This window comes from Heptranchias perlo, chromosome 17 (assembly GCF_035084215.1).
Source record: "Heptranchias perlo isolate sHepPer1 chromosome 17, sHepPer1.hap1, whole genome shotgun sequence".
Classification (NCBI taxonomy): Eukaryota; Metazoa; Chordata; class Chondrichthyes; order Hexanchiformes; family Hexanchidae; genus Heptranchias; species Heptranchias perlo.
The window spans coordinates 44,635,985-44,651,217 of NC_090341.1; the positions used below are offsets into that span (position 1 = coordinate 44,635,985).

Here is a 15,233-nt window from a genome sequence, read left to right on the forward strand (position 1 = left end):
TCTGTGCTCGCAATGTAAATTCGTAACGTTTACCCTATAGACCCTGCCACTACATACTGATTTAGGTACAACTAACAATTAATGCATTTTTAACTTAAAAATTAAAAATTTGTTGAAATTATTCCTATACCAAGCAACAAGATACTCTTCCATAAGTTATCGCAAAAAAGACAGTAAACGCAGCTTTCTTCCGTCTCTGTCTGGGTTTGAGTACAGGGGATCTAGATGTTGCTGCATTAATAAATAAATCGTCCAGGGTTAGGTTCCAGCCATTTCTCTTGCTCTGCTTCTCTAAAACATCCAAGAAAAGGATCGTTAAAGGACATCACAAGACGGTTCAAACCGCTAAGTTGCAGTCGCACCGTAGTAATGACCAGGTTACGACATAGTCACCTTATCTGCTGCAAGAGAAACATGAAATAAAAACAGAAAATGCTGGAAATACTCAGCAAGTCAGGTTGCATATCTGGAGAAAGAAACAGATTTAACGTTTCATGTCGAAGACCTTTCGTCAGAACTTTTTGCAAGAGAAACGTGCTTGGGAGGACGTTGTATTGGCGGCTGTGCAGTAATATCATAAATAGGAGGAATTTCAGTACAAAGACTTGGCCCCTGCATCCCCTTCCCAAAAAAAGCATAAATGAAAGAGCTATTTAAACAACCATCTTTAAACAATATGTACTGACTTTCTGCAATTCATTCAACTATAGCTAACTTTTGTCGAGACCACCTCTGAGGCAGTAACCTTAAACCAGTGCTGAAAAGTGACAGATCTGATGGTCGTGTATTTTCCCTTTGGTAGGCAATGACTTCCTTCCGTGGCCTCTTTCAAGAGTGCTGGGACATGTTCCAAGGGTGCTGGGGCCCATTCCTCTGCCTCGCCCACATGGCCACTGTTCATCCACATAGAGAGCACCAAGAGGTTATTTAACAATGATGGGCATTATAGCGGAGTGCGATTTAATCTTCACCTTGATGTCCACCCACAGAAACTTTCCAACAGAGGTCACTGGATAATGGTGTGGGATGTGAATCCTGGTCGACTTTCCTCTCTGTGGCCATGGGGCGCTGAGGCCAAAGCGGCACCCTTAATGCCCAACTCAGCATAGATCAGGCAATCAAACCTAGGACCTGATAGATCTATATGGTTGGCCTAGTCACTGCCTTTACCAATTGAGCCAGGAGAGGAAATTCTTGGAAATTCTCAGGTTGTCTTTTGACATAAGAATGCTTGGTTAATGTAAACTGCAAAATACAAGGGTGTTGTGGATGCGTTCAGTTCTAAGTACAGATACTTTGTTATTAATAATCTAAAAGGATTTTGCCTTTACAGTAATACACAGCTCTAACAATCGAATTCCAACAGCCTGTCTCCTCAATGCAGTTTAACTTAAGATCAAAAAACCCCACAGGAATGCCAATACAGCAGTCTCCAGTTTAGCTGATAGGGTTAGATGAAGAGGGGTGGGAGGAGGCTCGTGTGGAGCATAAACACCTGCATGGACCAGTTAAACCAAATGGTCTGTTTCTGTGCTGTATGTTCCATGTAACTTTTCCACTGGCCCATTTCATGCCATGTCCTCAGGATGAGGAAGATGGTAGACTGGGCTTGATGGCCGGCGCGGACACGATGGGCCGAAGGGCCTCTATCCGTGCTGTATAACTCTATGACTCTAACCTCTCCACAATATAGGCTTGAGGTGCTGTACAAAGCATGTTACTTTGAGAAGTTTTTCTCCCCCCTCCCAAAAAAATCTTGGTTTTAGATCGAAGGGGCCTAAAAGGTGGAGTTATATTTCAGGCCGTGATATCCTAGAGGGTGAAAGTCTGTTCATTTTAGAAGATAGCCATGAGTATAAACCGGTAACAAGCACTTTACACTCATCCTTCTTTTTCGTTGTAAGTGGTGATGAAAGGAACTTCACTGCCTGCCCAGAGAGCAATTATTGTAACAGGATGTTTGTACGTCTCCGCCACACACACACCACATGTTTAACCCAGACAACTGCTTTCAATGTTTTCTGTCATCCATCCAGCAATGATCTATGGCTGGACATCGTCATCGTCATCTCTACACATGTAAACCTACATCTACAAACTATTTATATAGATCTGTGTTTGAAGAATTAATTCTTCTAGAGCATTTGAGGGGTTTAGAGGGAAGGGTTAGCTGAGACTGAGCAGTTTATACAAAACGGATTCAATGGATTGAAGAGTGTTTTACTCAGAGGGGCACTGCAAAATAATTGACTAATAACACAGACATCACCCCTGTCTTACAAATGAATCTTGTACAGTTTTAAAAGAATGCCCACTCTGTGGAACTACCTCACTCATAGGAGTTAGCACCAGGGTCATAGTTAGATTTGCATTCTATGTTCTAGCTGACCAAACTGCCTTAGCTTAATTTATATTTACTGCGCATGAAAAACACGGTGCGATCATTGTTCCAGTGTAAGGAATCTTACAACACCAGGTTATAGTCCAACTGTTTTATTTGAAAATCACAAGCTTTCGGAGGCTTCCTCCTTCGTCAGGTGAGTGTGAGGTCACTCACCTGACGAAGGAGAAAGCCTCCGAAAGCTTGTGATTTTCAAATAAAACAGTTGGACTATAACCTGGTGTTGTAAGATTCCTTACATTTGTCAACCCCAGTCCATCACCGGCATCTCCACATCATTGTTCCAGTGAACAGCTTTCACATGTTCTTGATGCTTTTGTTACAGGGTGTACATTGCAGCTTGGTCTGCTCCAGCTTATAGGACTTTCCCAGCAGTGGCTGCTCACACTCCAGGCAGCAGAAATGCTTCTTGTGCCATGTCAGTCCCTCACTTTCCATGTAGTCATCTGAGAAAATTAGCTGTAAAGACAATAAATCACTATCAATGCAGAATTTTATTTCCTCACAGTAATTCTCATTCCTTTCCCCGTCAGTCCCACTCCAGAGACTTGAGCACAAAATCTAAGCCGACACTTCATTGCCATACCTCCAACAATAAAACACTCACTCAGTACTGCACTGAAGAAAGAACTTGCATTTATATAGCGCCTTTCACAACCTCAGGACGTACCAAAGCGCTTTGCAGCCAATGAGGTACTTTTGAAGTGTAGTCACTGTTGTAATGTAGGAAACGCGGCAGTCCATTTGCACACTGCAACATCCCACAAACAGCAATGCAATAAGGACCAGGTAATCTGTTCCAGAGATGTTGGTTGAGGGATAAATAGTGGCCAGGACACCGGGACAAACTCCTCTGCTCTTCTTTGAAATAGTGCCGTGAGAACAGGCAGAATGGAAAAGGGGGGCGGGGGGGAGGGGTAACCCTGATAATAAAAGATGACATAAGGACAGTGATGAGAAAGGATCTTGGCTCGGAAGATCAAGAAGTAGTATGGATGGAGATAAGAAATAACAAAGGGCAGAAAACACTGGTGGGAGTAGTTTATAGGCCCCCTTATTGTAACTATACTGTTGGACAGAGTATTAATCAAGAAATAACAGGAGCTCATAACTAAGGTAATGCAATAATCACGGGGACTTTAATCTTCATGTAGCCTGGGCAAATCAAATTGGCAAAAGTAGTCTGGAGGGAGAGTTCATGGAATGCATTCGAGACTGCTTCCTAGAACAATATGTTGTGGAACCAATCAGGGAATAGGCTATTTTAGATCTTGTATTGTGTAATGAGACAGGGTTAATTAGTAATCTCATAGTAAAGGATCCTCTGGGGAAGAGTGATCATAATATGATAGAATTTCACTTTGAGTTTGAGAATGACATACTTAAGTCCGAAACTAGAGTCTTAATCTTAAATAAAGCCAATTATATAGGTGTGAGGGGTGAGTTGGTTAAGGTAGATTGGGAAATTAGATTAAAAGGTATGACGGTAGATAAGTAGTGGCAGACATTTAAAGAAATATTTCAAAATTCTCAATGAATACACATCCCATTGAGAAATAAAAACTCGATGGGAAAAGTGATCCATCCGTGGCTAACTAAAGAAGTTAAGGATGGTATTAGATTAAAAGAAGAGGATTATTATGTTGAAAAGTATAGTAGTAAGCCTGAGAATTGGGAGAGTTTCAGAAATCAGCATAAGGATGACCAAAAAATTGATAAAAAGGATATGAGAGTAAACTAGCAAGAAATATAAAAACAGATTGTAAGAGCTTCTACAAGTATGTAAAAAGAAGAGAGTAGCAAAAGTAAACATTGGTCCCTTAGAGGCTGAGACAGGAGAAATTATAATGGGGAATAAGGAAATGACAGAGAGGTTAAACAAATATTTTGCATCGGTCTTCACAGTAGACAAATCCCCTGGACCTGATGGCCTACATCCTTGGGTTCTAAAAGAGGTGGCTGCAGAGATAGTGGATATATTGGTTGTGATCTTCCAAAATTCCCTAGATTCCAGAACAGTCCCAGCAGATTGGAAGGTAGCAAATGTAACAACGCTATTCAAGAAAGGAGGGAGAGAGAAAACAAGGAACTACAGGCCAGTTAGCCTGTCAAAAATCATTGGGAAAATGCTGGAATCCATTATTAAGGAAGTGGTAACAGAACACTTAGAAAATCATAATATAATTAGGCAGATTCAACATGGTTTTATGAAAGGGAAATCATGTTTGACAAATCTATTATATTTCTTTGAGGATGTAACTAGCAGGGTAGATAAGAGGGAACCAATGGATGTAGTATTTTTGGATTTCCAAAAGGCATTTGATAAGGTGCCACATAAAAGGTTGTTACACAAGATAAGGGCTCGTGGGGTTGCGGGTAATATATTAGCATGGATAGAGAATTGTTTAATAGACAGAAAACAGAGAGTAGGGATAAATGGGTCATTTTCAGATTGGTAGGCTCTAACTAGTGGGGTGCCGCAAGGATCAGTGCTTGGGCCTCAGCTATTTACAACCTTTATTAATGACTTAGATGAAGGGACCAAGTGTAATGCATCCAAGTTTGCTGTAAAGGGCAAAGAGGGGGAGGAATTTCTGAAGCGTGTTCAGGAGAACTTTCTTGATCAGTAGGTTTCCGGCCCAACGAGAAAGGAAACATTGCTGGATCTGGTTCTGGGGAATGAGGTGGGTCAAGCGGAGCAAGTCTCAGTGGGGGAACATTTAGGGAACATAGTATCATAAGGTTTAGATTAGTTATGGAAAAGGACAAGGAGCAATCTAGAGCAAAAATACTTAATTGGAGGAGAGCCAATTTCAGTGGGTTGAGAACAGATCTGGCCCGGGGAAATTGGAATCAAAGATTTGGAGGCAAAACTGTAACCGAACAATGGATGGCCTTTAAAGAAAAGAGGGTTCGAGTACAATCTAGGTACATTCCAAAGAGGGGGAAAGGCAGGGCAACCAAAGCCAGAGCTCCCTGGATGACGAAAGAGATCGAGAGTAAGATGAAGCAGAAAAAGATGTCAGGTTGATAATCCAAGTGAGAACCAGGCTAAATATAGAAAGTATAGAGGAGAAGTGAAAAAGGAAATAAGAGGGGCCAAGATGGAGTATGAAAATAGACTCGTGGCTAACATAAAAGGGAATCCAAACGTCTTCTATAGGCATATAAATAGTAAACAGGTAGTAAGAGAAGGGGTGAGGCCAATTAGAGGCCAAAAAGGAGATCTATGAAGAGAGGCAGAGGGCATGGCTGAGGTACCAAATGAATACTTTGCATTTGTCTTTACCAAGGAAGAAGATGCTGCCAAAGTCACAGTAAAAGGGGAGGTAGTTGAGATACTGGATGGGGTGAAAATTGATAAAGTGAAGGAACTAGAAATGTTGGATATGCTTAAAGTAGATAAGTCACCCGGTCCGGATGGGATGCATCCTAGGTTGCTGAGGGAACTAAAGGGTGGAAATTGCAGAGGTACTGGCCATAGTCTTCTTAATCATCCTTTGATATGGGGGTGGTGCCAGAGGACTGGAGAATTGCAAGTGTTACACCCTTGTTCAAAAAAGGGTGTAAGGATAAACCCGGCAACTACAGGCCAGTCAGTTTAACCCTGGGGAAGCTTTTAGAAACAATAATCTGGGACAAAATTAATAGTCACTTGGACAAGTGTAGATTAATAAAGGAAAGCCAGCATGGATTTGTTAAAGGCAAATCATGTTTAACTAACTTGATTGAGTTTTTTTGATGAAGTAACAGAAAGGGTTGATGAGGGCAATGCGGTTTTGTCAGCAAAATTGAAGCCCATGGAATAAAAGGGGCAGTGGCAGCATGGATACGAAATTAGCTAAGTGACAGGAAACAGAGAGTAGTGGTGAACGGTTGTTTTTCAGACTGGTATACAGTGGTGTTCCCCAGGAGTCGGTATTAGGACCACTACTTTTCTTGATATATATTAATGGCTTGGACTTGGGTGTACAGGGCACAATTTCAAAATTTGCAGATTACACAAAACTTGCAAGTGTAGTAAACGGCAAGGAGGATAGTCATAGACTTCAAGAGAACATAGACAAACTGGCGGACTGGATGGACACATGGCAGATGAAATTTAATGTAGAGAAGTGCAAAGTAATACATTTAGGTAGGAACGAGGCAAGGCAATGTAAACTAAAGGGTACAATTCTAAAGGGGCGTGCAGGAACCTAGGGAGACCTGGGGGTATATGTGCTCAAATCATTGAAGGTGGCAGGGCAGGTTGAGAAAGCGGTTAAAAAAGCATATGGGATCCTGGGTTTTATAAATAGAGGCATAGAGTACAAAAGCAAGGAAGTTATGATGAACCTTTATAAAACACTGGTTCGGCCACAGCTGGAGTGTTGTGCCCAATTCTGGGCACCGCACTTTAGGAAGAATGTGAAGGCCTTAGAGAGGGTGCAGAAAAGATTTACTAGAATGGTTCCAGGGATGAGGGACTTCAGTTACATGGACAGACTGGAGAAGCTGGGGTTGTACTCCTTAGAACAGAGAAGTTTGAGAGTAGATTTGATAGAAGTGTTCAAAATCATGAAGGGTTTAGAAAAAGTAAATAAAGAGAAACTGTTCCCATTGGCAGAAGGGTTGAGAACCAGAGGACACAGATTTAAGGTGATTAACAAGAGAACCAAAGGCGACATGAGAAAAAACTTCTTTACGCAGTGAGTAGTTATGATTTGGAATGCGCTGCCTGAAAGGGTGGTGGAAGCAGACTCAATCGTGGCTTTCAAAAAGGAATCGGATAAATATTTGAAGAGAAAAAATTTGCAGGGCTATGGGGAAAGAACGGGGGAATGGGACTAACTGGATTGCTCTTGCAAAGAGCCGGCACAGGCTCGATGGGCCGAATGGCCTCCTTCTGTGCTGTAATGATTCTATGATTCATTTATTAGAAGTAAAGAGAAACAATACAAAGCTAGGTGGGAAACTAAGCTGTGAGGAGGACACAAGTCTGCAAAGGGATATAGACAGGTTAAGTCAGTGGGCAAGAAGGTGGCTGATGGAGTATAATATGGGGAAATGTGAGGTTATTCACTTTGATAGGAAGAATAGAAAACAGAATATTTTTTAAATGGTGAGAAACTATTAAATGTTGGTGTTCAGAGAGATTTGGGTGTACTCATACAAGAAACACAAAGTTAGCATGCAGGTACAGCAATCAATTAGGAAGGCAAATGGCATGTTGGCCTTTACTGCAAGGGGGTTGGAGTACAAGAGTAAGGAAGTCTTGCTACAATTGTACAGGGCTTTGGTGAGACCATACCTGGAGTACTGTGCATGGTTTTGGTCTCCTTATCTAAGGAAGGATATACTTGCCTTAGAGGTGGTGCAATGAAGGTTCACTAGATTGGTTCCTGGGATGAGAGGGTTGTCCTTTGAGGAGAGAATGAGTAAAATGGGCCTATATTCTCTGGAGTTTAGAAGAATGAGGGGTAACCTCATTGAAACATATAAGATTATGAGGGGACTTGACAGGGTAGATGCTGAGAGGTTGTTTCCCCTGGCTGGAGAGTCTAGAACTAGGGGACATAGTCTGAGGATAAGGGGTCGGCCATTGAGATGAGGAGGAATTTCTCCACTGTGAATCTTTGGAATTCTCTACCCCAAAGAGCTGTGGATGCTGCGTCGTTGAGTATATTCAAGGCTGAGATAGATAGATTTTTGGACTCTAGGGGAATCAATGGATATGAGGATCAGGCGGGAAAGTAGAGTTGAGATCGAAGATCAGCCATGATCTGACTGAATTGCAGAGCAGGCTTGAGGGGCTGTATGGCCTTCTCCTGCTCCTATTTCTTAATGTTTAATCCGAAAGACAGCGCCTCCGACAGTACAGCACTCCTTCGTACTGTACTGGAGTGTCAGCCTGGATTATGCGCTGAAGTCTCTGGAGAGGGACTTGAACCCACGGCCTTCTGACTCAGAGGCGAGAGTGCCAGCTCTGATTTACGGTTAACACTTAAGTGCTGGATTATGTGTTCAAATCCTGGAGTAGGTCTTGAACTTGTGATCTTCTGACTCAGAGTCATAAGTACTGTACTACCAACTCAACCAAACTGATATGTATCCCACCATAGTGCCCTAAAAATAAAAAATAATAAAAGAGAATCAAGATTGTACCCATAAACTTGGCTACTACCTTCTCCGTTAACCTATTCCACTGAGATTCACCCTGCTGGGTTTCAGAACATCTTGAACCCTAGATACACCCTCACCTCACAGTTCATGATCCCCACCTTGTCCACTGACTCCCCACCTTCAGAGGTCTCCCAATTAACCCCCAGCCTCACCCCCAACAGTGCTCCAATACACATCCCACCTACAAGACCACAATTCTGGGAAGGCCACCATGTATCTGGGGCTCCAAAACGTGCAAAAAAAGCAATGGACTTGTTTCTTCAAGTAAAAAAAGCCAACACAGCCACTGGTTTGGACATTCCCCACTAGCATTTTCCATTCTTCGATGCATCCATTATCTTTTTGCATGTGGCTTTTGTTCTAAATGCACATTTAATGATTTCTGGAATATATTGCTATTTTAGATATGACCGTAGGTTCACATTAGAGGGGTAATTTTAGAATTACAGTTCAAATGGGCCTTTCTACATACTTCTGCTGGAGCAGCAGCAGCTTCACTCCAGCGAGCAGCCCGAGTGCTGATTGCTGTTCACAAGTCCCTCGTGTGAGAAACAGACACAGATCTCAGTGTCATCTGTGGGCATTATTGTTAAATCTTGACAGAAGCAGTGCCCCTGATTTCTGTCATATTGGCCCAGGAATTGCTCGTAAAATAACAGAGAGCTGAACAGTGCTCACCGCTATTTCAGGGAAAATGGAAGAGCAAGTTCCAGAGAGCGCACAAGCACAATCAAACACAGAAATCCAGAAATTGCTCTACCTGATTCCCTGCTTCTCCGACAGCTTCGCGTTAAAGAGATCTATCCGGCTGCAATGAATGGATCAACGCGAAATTGCTCTCCTGCCCAGCTGGAAACTAACTAATCTTTCCAGAAAAAAAGGTACGCTGATTTATATCAGCTCTAAACTAAATTTTAACAGTGTGGTAAGTATTAATGATTGCCAAACAACCTCTCTGGCACTGAAAATTAACTTTTAAGAATGTGGAGTCTCATTCCTCCAATATTAATTGTTGTGGGACATTTAAAAAAAAATTAAATTTAAAATTTTTATTTTTTTTACTTTTTCTGTCTGTCTCTTTTAGTCTTACCCTCTCTTTATGTCGCTTTCTCTAACTGATTTTACAGTGAATTCACTGTTGTAACTTTCACTTGCTGGTTCTGACTGCGCGGCTTGTCAAGGATGCTTCAAGCTGATTGGTTTAAGGAAGAGGGATCCTTTCCCCGCTCTCACAGCTGACAGATCCCGGGAAAGGACGCTGCACTTATTGCAGCTCACCACTGACGCAAGCTGGCGCCCTGAAGCCCGCACATAGTTTGTGGGTGAGTTTATAACTAACGAGCAGCGGGTGAGATTCATTCTCCGCTCAGCGCTATTTCCATGATGTTGACACCATGATATCCATTTGATAAGGGCGTTCGTGTGGGAAGAGTACTGCACTGTTTGGACCATTTTTTTTAAGTTTTAAGGGATTACATTTGCAGTAATGAGAAAGCTGTCAGACCTGAGGTTTAGTATTTTTTTTTAAAAGGGCAAGCAGATGCTGACAGTTTTTTAAACTCTTTAGCTGAGAATATTAGAGTTGAATTTGTACTGGCCTTTTAATTCTCCTGTAAATGATCATACATTTAATTGAGACATTCACACATATATAATTATTAAAATTGCAGATGATGGGATATGAAGAAGTTTGATACCATGCTTTCAATGACGGCAGTAAGTCACATCACTGTCACGACCATCGGAGCCAATAACATGCTGTTTCACATTGGACCCCGTGTCCTCACATTATTAGATGTGGACTAGGTTCAGGATTAAGGCCTACTTCGTGCACAATGAGCCTAGCACACCTCAGTGTGGCTGGCTTGCACAGTGCACACTTGGAGCCTGCACACAAGATGGTGTGCTGAGGCACACTGTAGCCTACAATTTTATTTAAATGAGAAATCCTCCCCATCATGCAATCAGGAAATTGGTGGAGCAAGTAGGCTGGGAAAAGCTTGTTTCCTTTCAGTTAGGCCCTTCTCACTATATATCTCTGAGCAACTGATTGTTTCTGCACTTTTTATGGTCCTGGAACAAGTTATTGAAACTTTTTGGAGCTGTAGTGCATGTTTTGTTAATGACTGACTGTACAGCTGTAGCTATTAGCTCATTAGCTTCCAGGTAAAGGTATTCCTATGGACATAGCTCTTCTTGTTTTGTTGCAAATTCCAGAGGAGAGGAGTGAAGATCACAAGAGGCTGTACCTTAGATGGCCCATTTGGAAACATCCAAATTGACTTCACTATAGCAGTGGCAGCAGCCCACCTGTAGCCTTCAGCTGCCTAGGTCCTAAGCTCTGGAATTCCCTCCCTAACCTCTCCGCCTCTCTACCTCTATCCCCTCCTTTAAGATGGTCCTTAAAACCTACCTCTTCAACCAAGCTTTTGGTCACCTGTCCTAATATCCCCTTATGTGACTCGGTGACTAATTTTGTTTGATAACGCTCCTATGAAGCACCTTGGGATGTTTTACTACATTGAAGGCTCTATATAAATGCAAGCTGTCGTTAAACCTCAATGAAAGAACATGTTACGTGACCCAATCCTTTCTCGTGGAGGGGGGACAATGATGTGAATACATTTTGGCTGGAAATATACCAAATGTCGCAACTCCTAAAAACTCACCTCATCACAGGCAATGCAGCGGGGCTTTTCACTCTCACAGTAATGGCGTCCGCAAAGGAGCTTCCCGCCCTTCCAGAAGTAGATGAGATCCACCAGGGGCTCACTGCACCTGGCGCACACAAAGCAGGCTGGGTGCCAAAGCTGGTCGTACCCAGCTCGTTCCCCATACACCGCGGGGCTCTCAGCGCCGACTGTCTGCTTGCAAAGCTCACAACGCTGCGAAAACAGAAAGGAGAGGAACCCAGATCAAAAATCAGGCCAGCAAACAATACCTCAAGTGGGCATTTCTATCAATGAAACAGAGTTTCACAACCAGGTGTGTGGTTTCCCTCCCCAACTTTGGAGCGATAACCTTTCTCTTTCAGATGTGACCAATCTATTGCCCATTTCTAGCATTGCCTGTTACATGCGCTGTACTCAGCTGAATACTCAAAGAGCAACTTTCTGTTAAATGGGGGAGCCTGGTAGCACGGACTCTAGAACATTTGCCTCTGAACCAGATCACCAGTGGACCGTGTCATAGAATCATAAAAAGGTTACAGGAGGCCATTCGGCCCATCCAGTCCATGCCAGCTCTGTGCAAGAGCAATCCAGCTAGTCCCACGTCCCCGCCCTTTCCCCGTGGCCCTGCAAATTTTTTCCCTTCAAATATTTATCCAATTCCTTTTTGAAAGCCACGATTGAATTTGCCTCCACCACCCCCTTGGGCAGTGCATTCCAGATCATAACCACTCGCTGTGTAAAAAAGTTTTTCCTCATGTCACCTTTGGTTCTTTTGCCAATCACATTAAATCTATGTCTTCTGGAGCACTAGTTTGCATTTTTAGGGGTAAATACACCATAAATGTACATCATCTTCATGCATAAATGTTTAAGTTAAGACTTTACTCCATTTATTTACAATCGGAAGGAAACTCAAACCGATTACAGGTTCCATCCCTCAGGATAAAATTGGCACATGGCTCTCCTCAATCCACACAGATAAAATAAAGTTTGCACTTTTTTCAAAGCTCATGTTTCTTTTGTATATTTTACCCCTCACTCAATGGCGGCACCTTTTAACCACATCACCCAGATAATTATTCAAGAACTAAGAGTCCTGGCTTTTCTACCATCACTTCCTGAGTAATCACCACCGACTGAAATTGGATACACATCTGTGCCTTAAGCTTTGCTTTGTGAAGTATTTGGATGTTCAGGTGGCTTCCAGCAGTGAGTGTGTGGTTGAAAGAGAGAGAGAAAGAAAAAATGATTTTTATTTATACAGCGCCTTTCATGACCTCAGGACGTCCCAAAGTACTTTACAGTGAATGAAGTACTTTTGAAGTGTAGTCACTGTTGAAATGTAGGAAACACGGCGGCCAATTTGTGCCCAGCAGTTCCCACAAACAGCAATGAAATAAATGACCAGATCTGTTTTCAGTGTTGGCTGAGGGATAAATGTCGGCCAGGACACTGGGAGAATTCCCCTGCTCTTCTTTGAATAATGCCATGGGATCTTTTATGTCAGACAGAGAGAGCAAGAGAAAATAAGAGGACCTATTCTGCACCAGAAATATCCCATGAACATTGATGAGATGAATGATCAGTTCATCTGTCTTTTTTATGGCATTGGTTGAGGGAGAAATATTGGCCAGGACACCAGGAAAATTACCCGCTCTTCGATAAATAGTACCATGAGACCTTTAACGCCTACCTGCCGAGACGGACAGGTTTAACGTCTCATTGGAAGGAAAGAAAGGACTAAACAAGACGGCAGGAAATAAGAAGCAACTGGGCCTGGAGTTAATTACATCTGCACTTTGTGCTGTTTTCTTCACAGGATTTGGAAACAGCAGGCCCAGTCCAGAAACATAAATCTTTGGACTGAAGAATTTTGATTGGGGAAAAAAAAAATCACCCATTCCCTTCAATAGCTTGCTTAATAGCCTCCAGTCCCAACATTATGTAATTAACGGGCAGCAAATACAACTTGGTCATGAGAAAATTGTTCCTGTCTCTACGTGAATATTACTTCCAAACTATGTACTTCATCTACCTTCCATATCATTCATCTACATTTCCTTTCATACCCCTCAGATGCTATCAGTGACTGGTGTGTTCAACGCCTCAGTGTCTAATGTATACCAGGAGCTGTGTTAATGCTTTAAACTGGTAATAAAGTTGTCAGGAAATACTAACAGCCTTTGACTCAAGTCTTGTAAATGCACTTTCCCAACCCCCTTCCCTTGCCTGCAAAGAAGCTTTCAGCATTATCAAACTCATTAATCAAATCAAGACAGCTCATTACTCTTCTCCATCCGCCCTCGCCTGCATAGGTTCCACAGTTTTAAAAAAGCATTAATTTCAGAAATTGGCCACAGTTGGCATCTATTGAACCAGATCAAAGGGACAGAAATATCAAATGCTCTTAACGTGCAGCGCTAATATTTACCTCATGATACAAGTACTGGTGCAAATCTGAAAAAAGTAGGGTTTTATGGAGACTAGCTTCAGATGAACATGAAAGTGCCAGCATTTTCTTTACCAGCAGGTACACAATACTCCGGCCACTTGGCAGGTCATGATCATCATAAAGGAGCCAATCTTCACTGCCCCAACAGTGCCCAGGACTTGACATTTTGTGGGTCTTGAGAACTTCCTTTGAGGCAGCAGAAAACACCAGTCATAATTATTTGGGCCTTCCAGGACACTTAATAGAAACCAGCGGCGCTATACGATTAAAGCGCAAGGTTCCTGCCGCACTTGTGGCGTAGTTACGGTGGCGGAGTGGGAGAAGCTCCAAGGAAATTCCCGGTCATGGTACTTCCAGCATCATCAGCCATCACTGGGGACCTTAGAATGTAGCAGACAGCCTTGAGGTAAGGATGTATACTTGGTCCTCATATAACCATGTAAATCATAAAGAGATATAAAGCAGGAGGGAGGACTAAAATAACGAGGATAAAATATACAAAGGTTGTATACAGAGGTTTACAGCATAGAAAGGGGCCATCGAGCCATTGAGCTAGTGTCAACTCTTTGCTGAAGCAATCCAAAACTAATCCCATTGCCCTACTCTCTCCCCATTGCCCCGAATCGTCCTCAGCTTCATATTCATGACAACTAAAATCAGAGATTGTAACTGAGGAGCACAGGAGGACTTTATGGTTTTTAATTCATTAAAATGCTGACCAATAAGGTCTTAAAAAGAATTGTTGACTGTGGGCCTTTCCTTTACCAGGGCCTGATTTGTATTTTTGTTTCTAAGAAAAGGTCACAGCTTGGCAGATAATTTTTTATATGTATCAGAAGATATTGGTGTATTTATATATGTATGTATTCATACATGTGTGTAGGATGTCAGTTCGCCTCCTCAAGTCATCTTCCAAGAAAAACCTGAAAGTTTACAAGTAAGATCCAATTCTCAATAAATTCCTCACCATTTCTAGTCTAGCTGGACATTCATCATAAATGAATTTTTATTCTGCACCATCTTTTTTACATACCTGCTAAGACCTTGAACGGAAATCAGGGTTAGCAGTAGGACCTTAGGAAAGTATAATGGTGGACATGTGAAGTTTCTGCTCTATGGCCAATTGAACTCAGAAAAATACCCAGCAGCATAATTGGATTACGGATGTTATCCTTGTACAGTGGGATTGTGTCTGGAGAGAATATTTAGAGGTGAATGAAACAAGATATAGGTGGGTTTGTCACTTTGGTAAAAGCAATTTGAGGTGATGAATTAAAAGCATCAGACAAGAAACATATGGGCTTAAAATGTGATTTTCCCTGAAGCTTTCAGTAATACATTTACTAAACCTAGTGACGACACTGGAATATTAATATGATTTGCACTTTACTGCCACAATAAGAATTCATTCTTTGCAAATGTTTTCATTGCTTGGATCCCTATTGACTCGAACCTACAGCCGTTAGCATACCTGCATTTTCCTGCCATCTCAATAATAGCAGGGATAGTGTTTGTATATTAACTGTTGCAATGAACTCATTGAAAA

At 42.1% G+C, this 15,233-nt stretch overlaps 1 protein-coding gene across 2 annotated transcripts in view; it reads right to left on the reverse strand.

The window, feature by feature from the left end:
- Window positions 1–2,610: 2,610 nt before the first annotated feature.
- lmcd1 (LIM and cysteine-rich domains 1) overlaps window positions 2,611–15,233 on the reverse strand; it is a 55,107-nt gene continuing 42,484 nt past the window's right edge. For both annotated transcript variants that reach the window (XM_067998267.1, XM_067998268.1), the window contains exons 5-6: window positions 11,233–11,448; window positions 2,611–2,860 (exon numbers count right to left, since the gene is read on the reverse strand). In XM_067998267.1, the coding sequence (XP_067854368.1) occupies window positions 2,699–2,860; window positions 11,233–11,448 (378 nt within the window). In that variant the 3' untranslated portion in view covers window positions 2,611–2,698. The remainder of the gene's footprint in view (window positions 2,861–11,232; window positions 11,449–15,233) is intronic.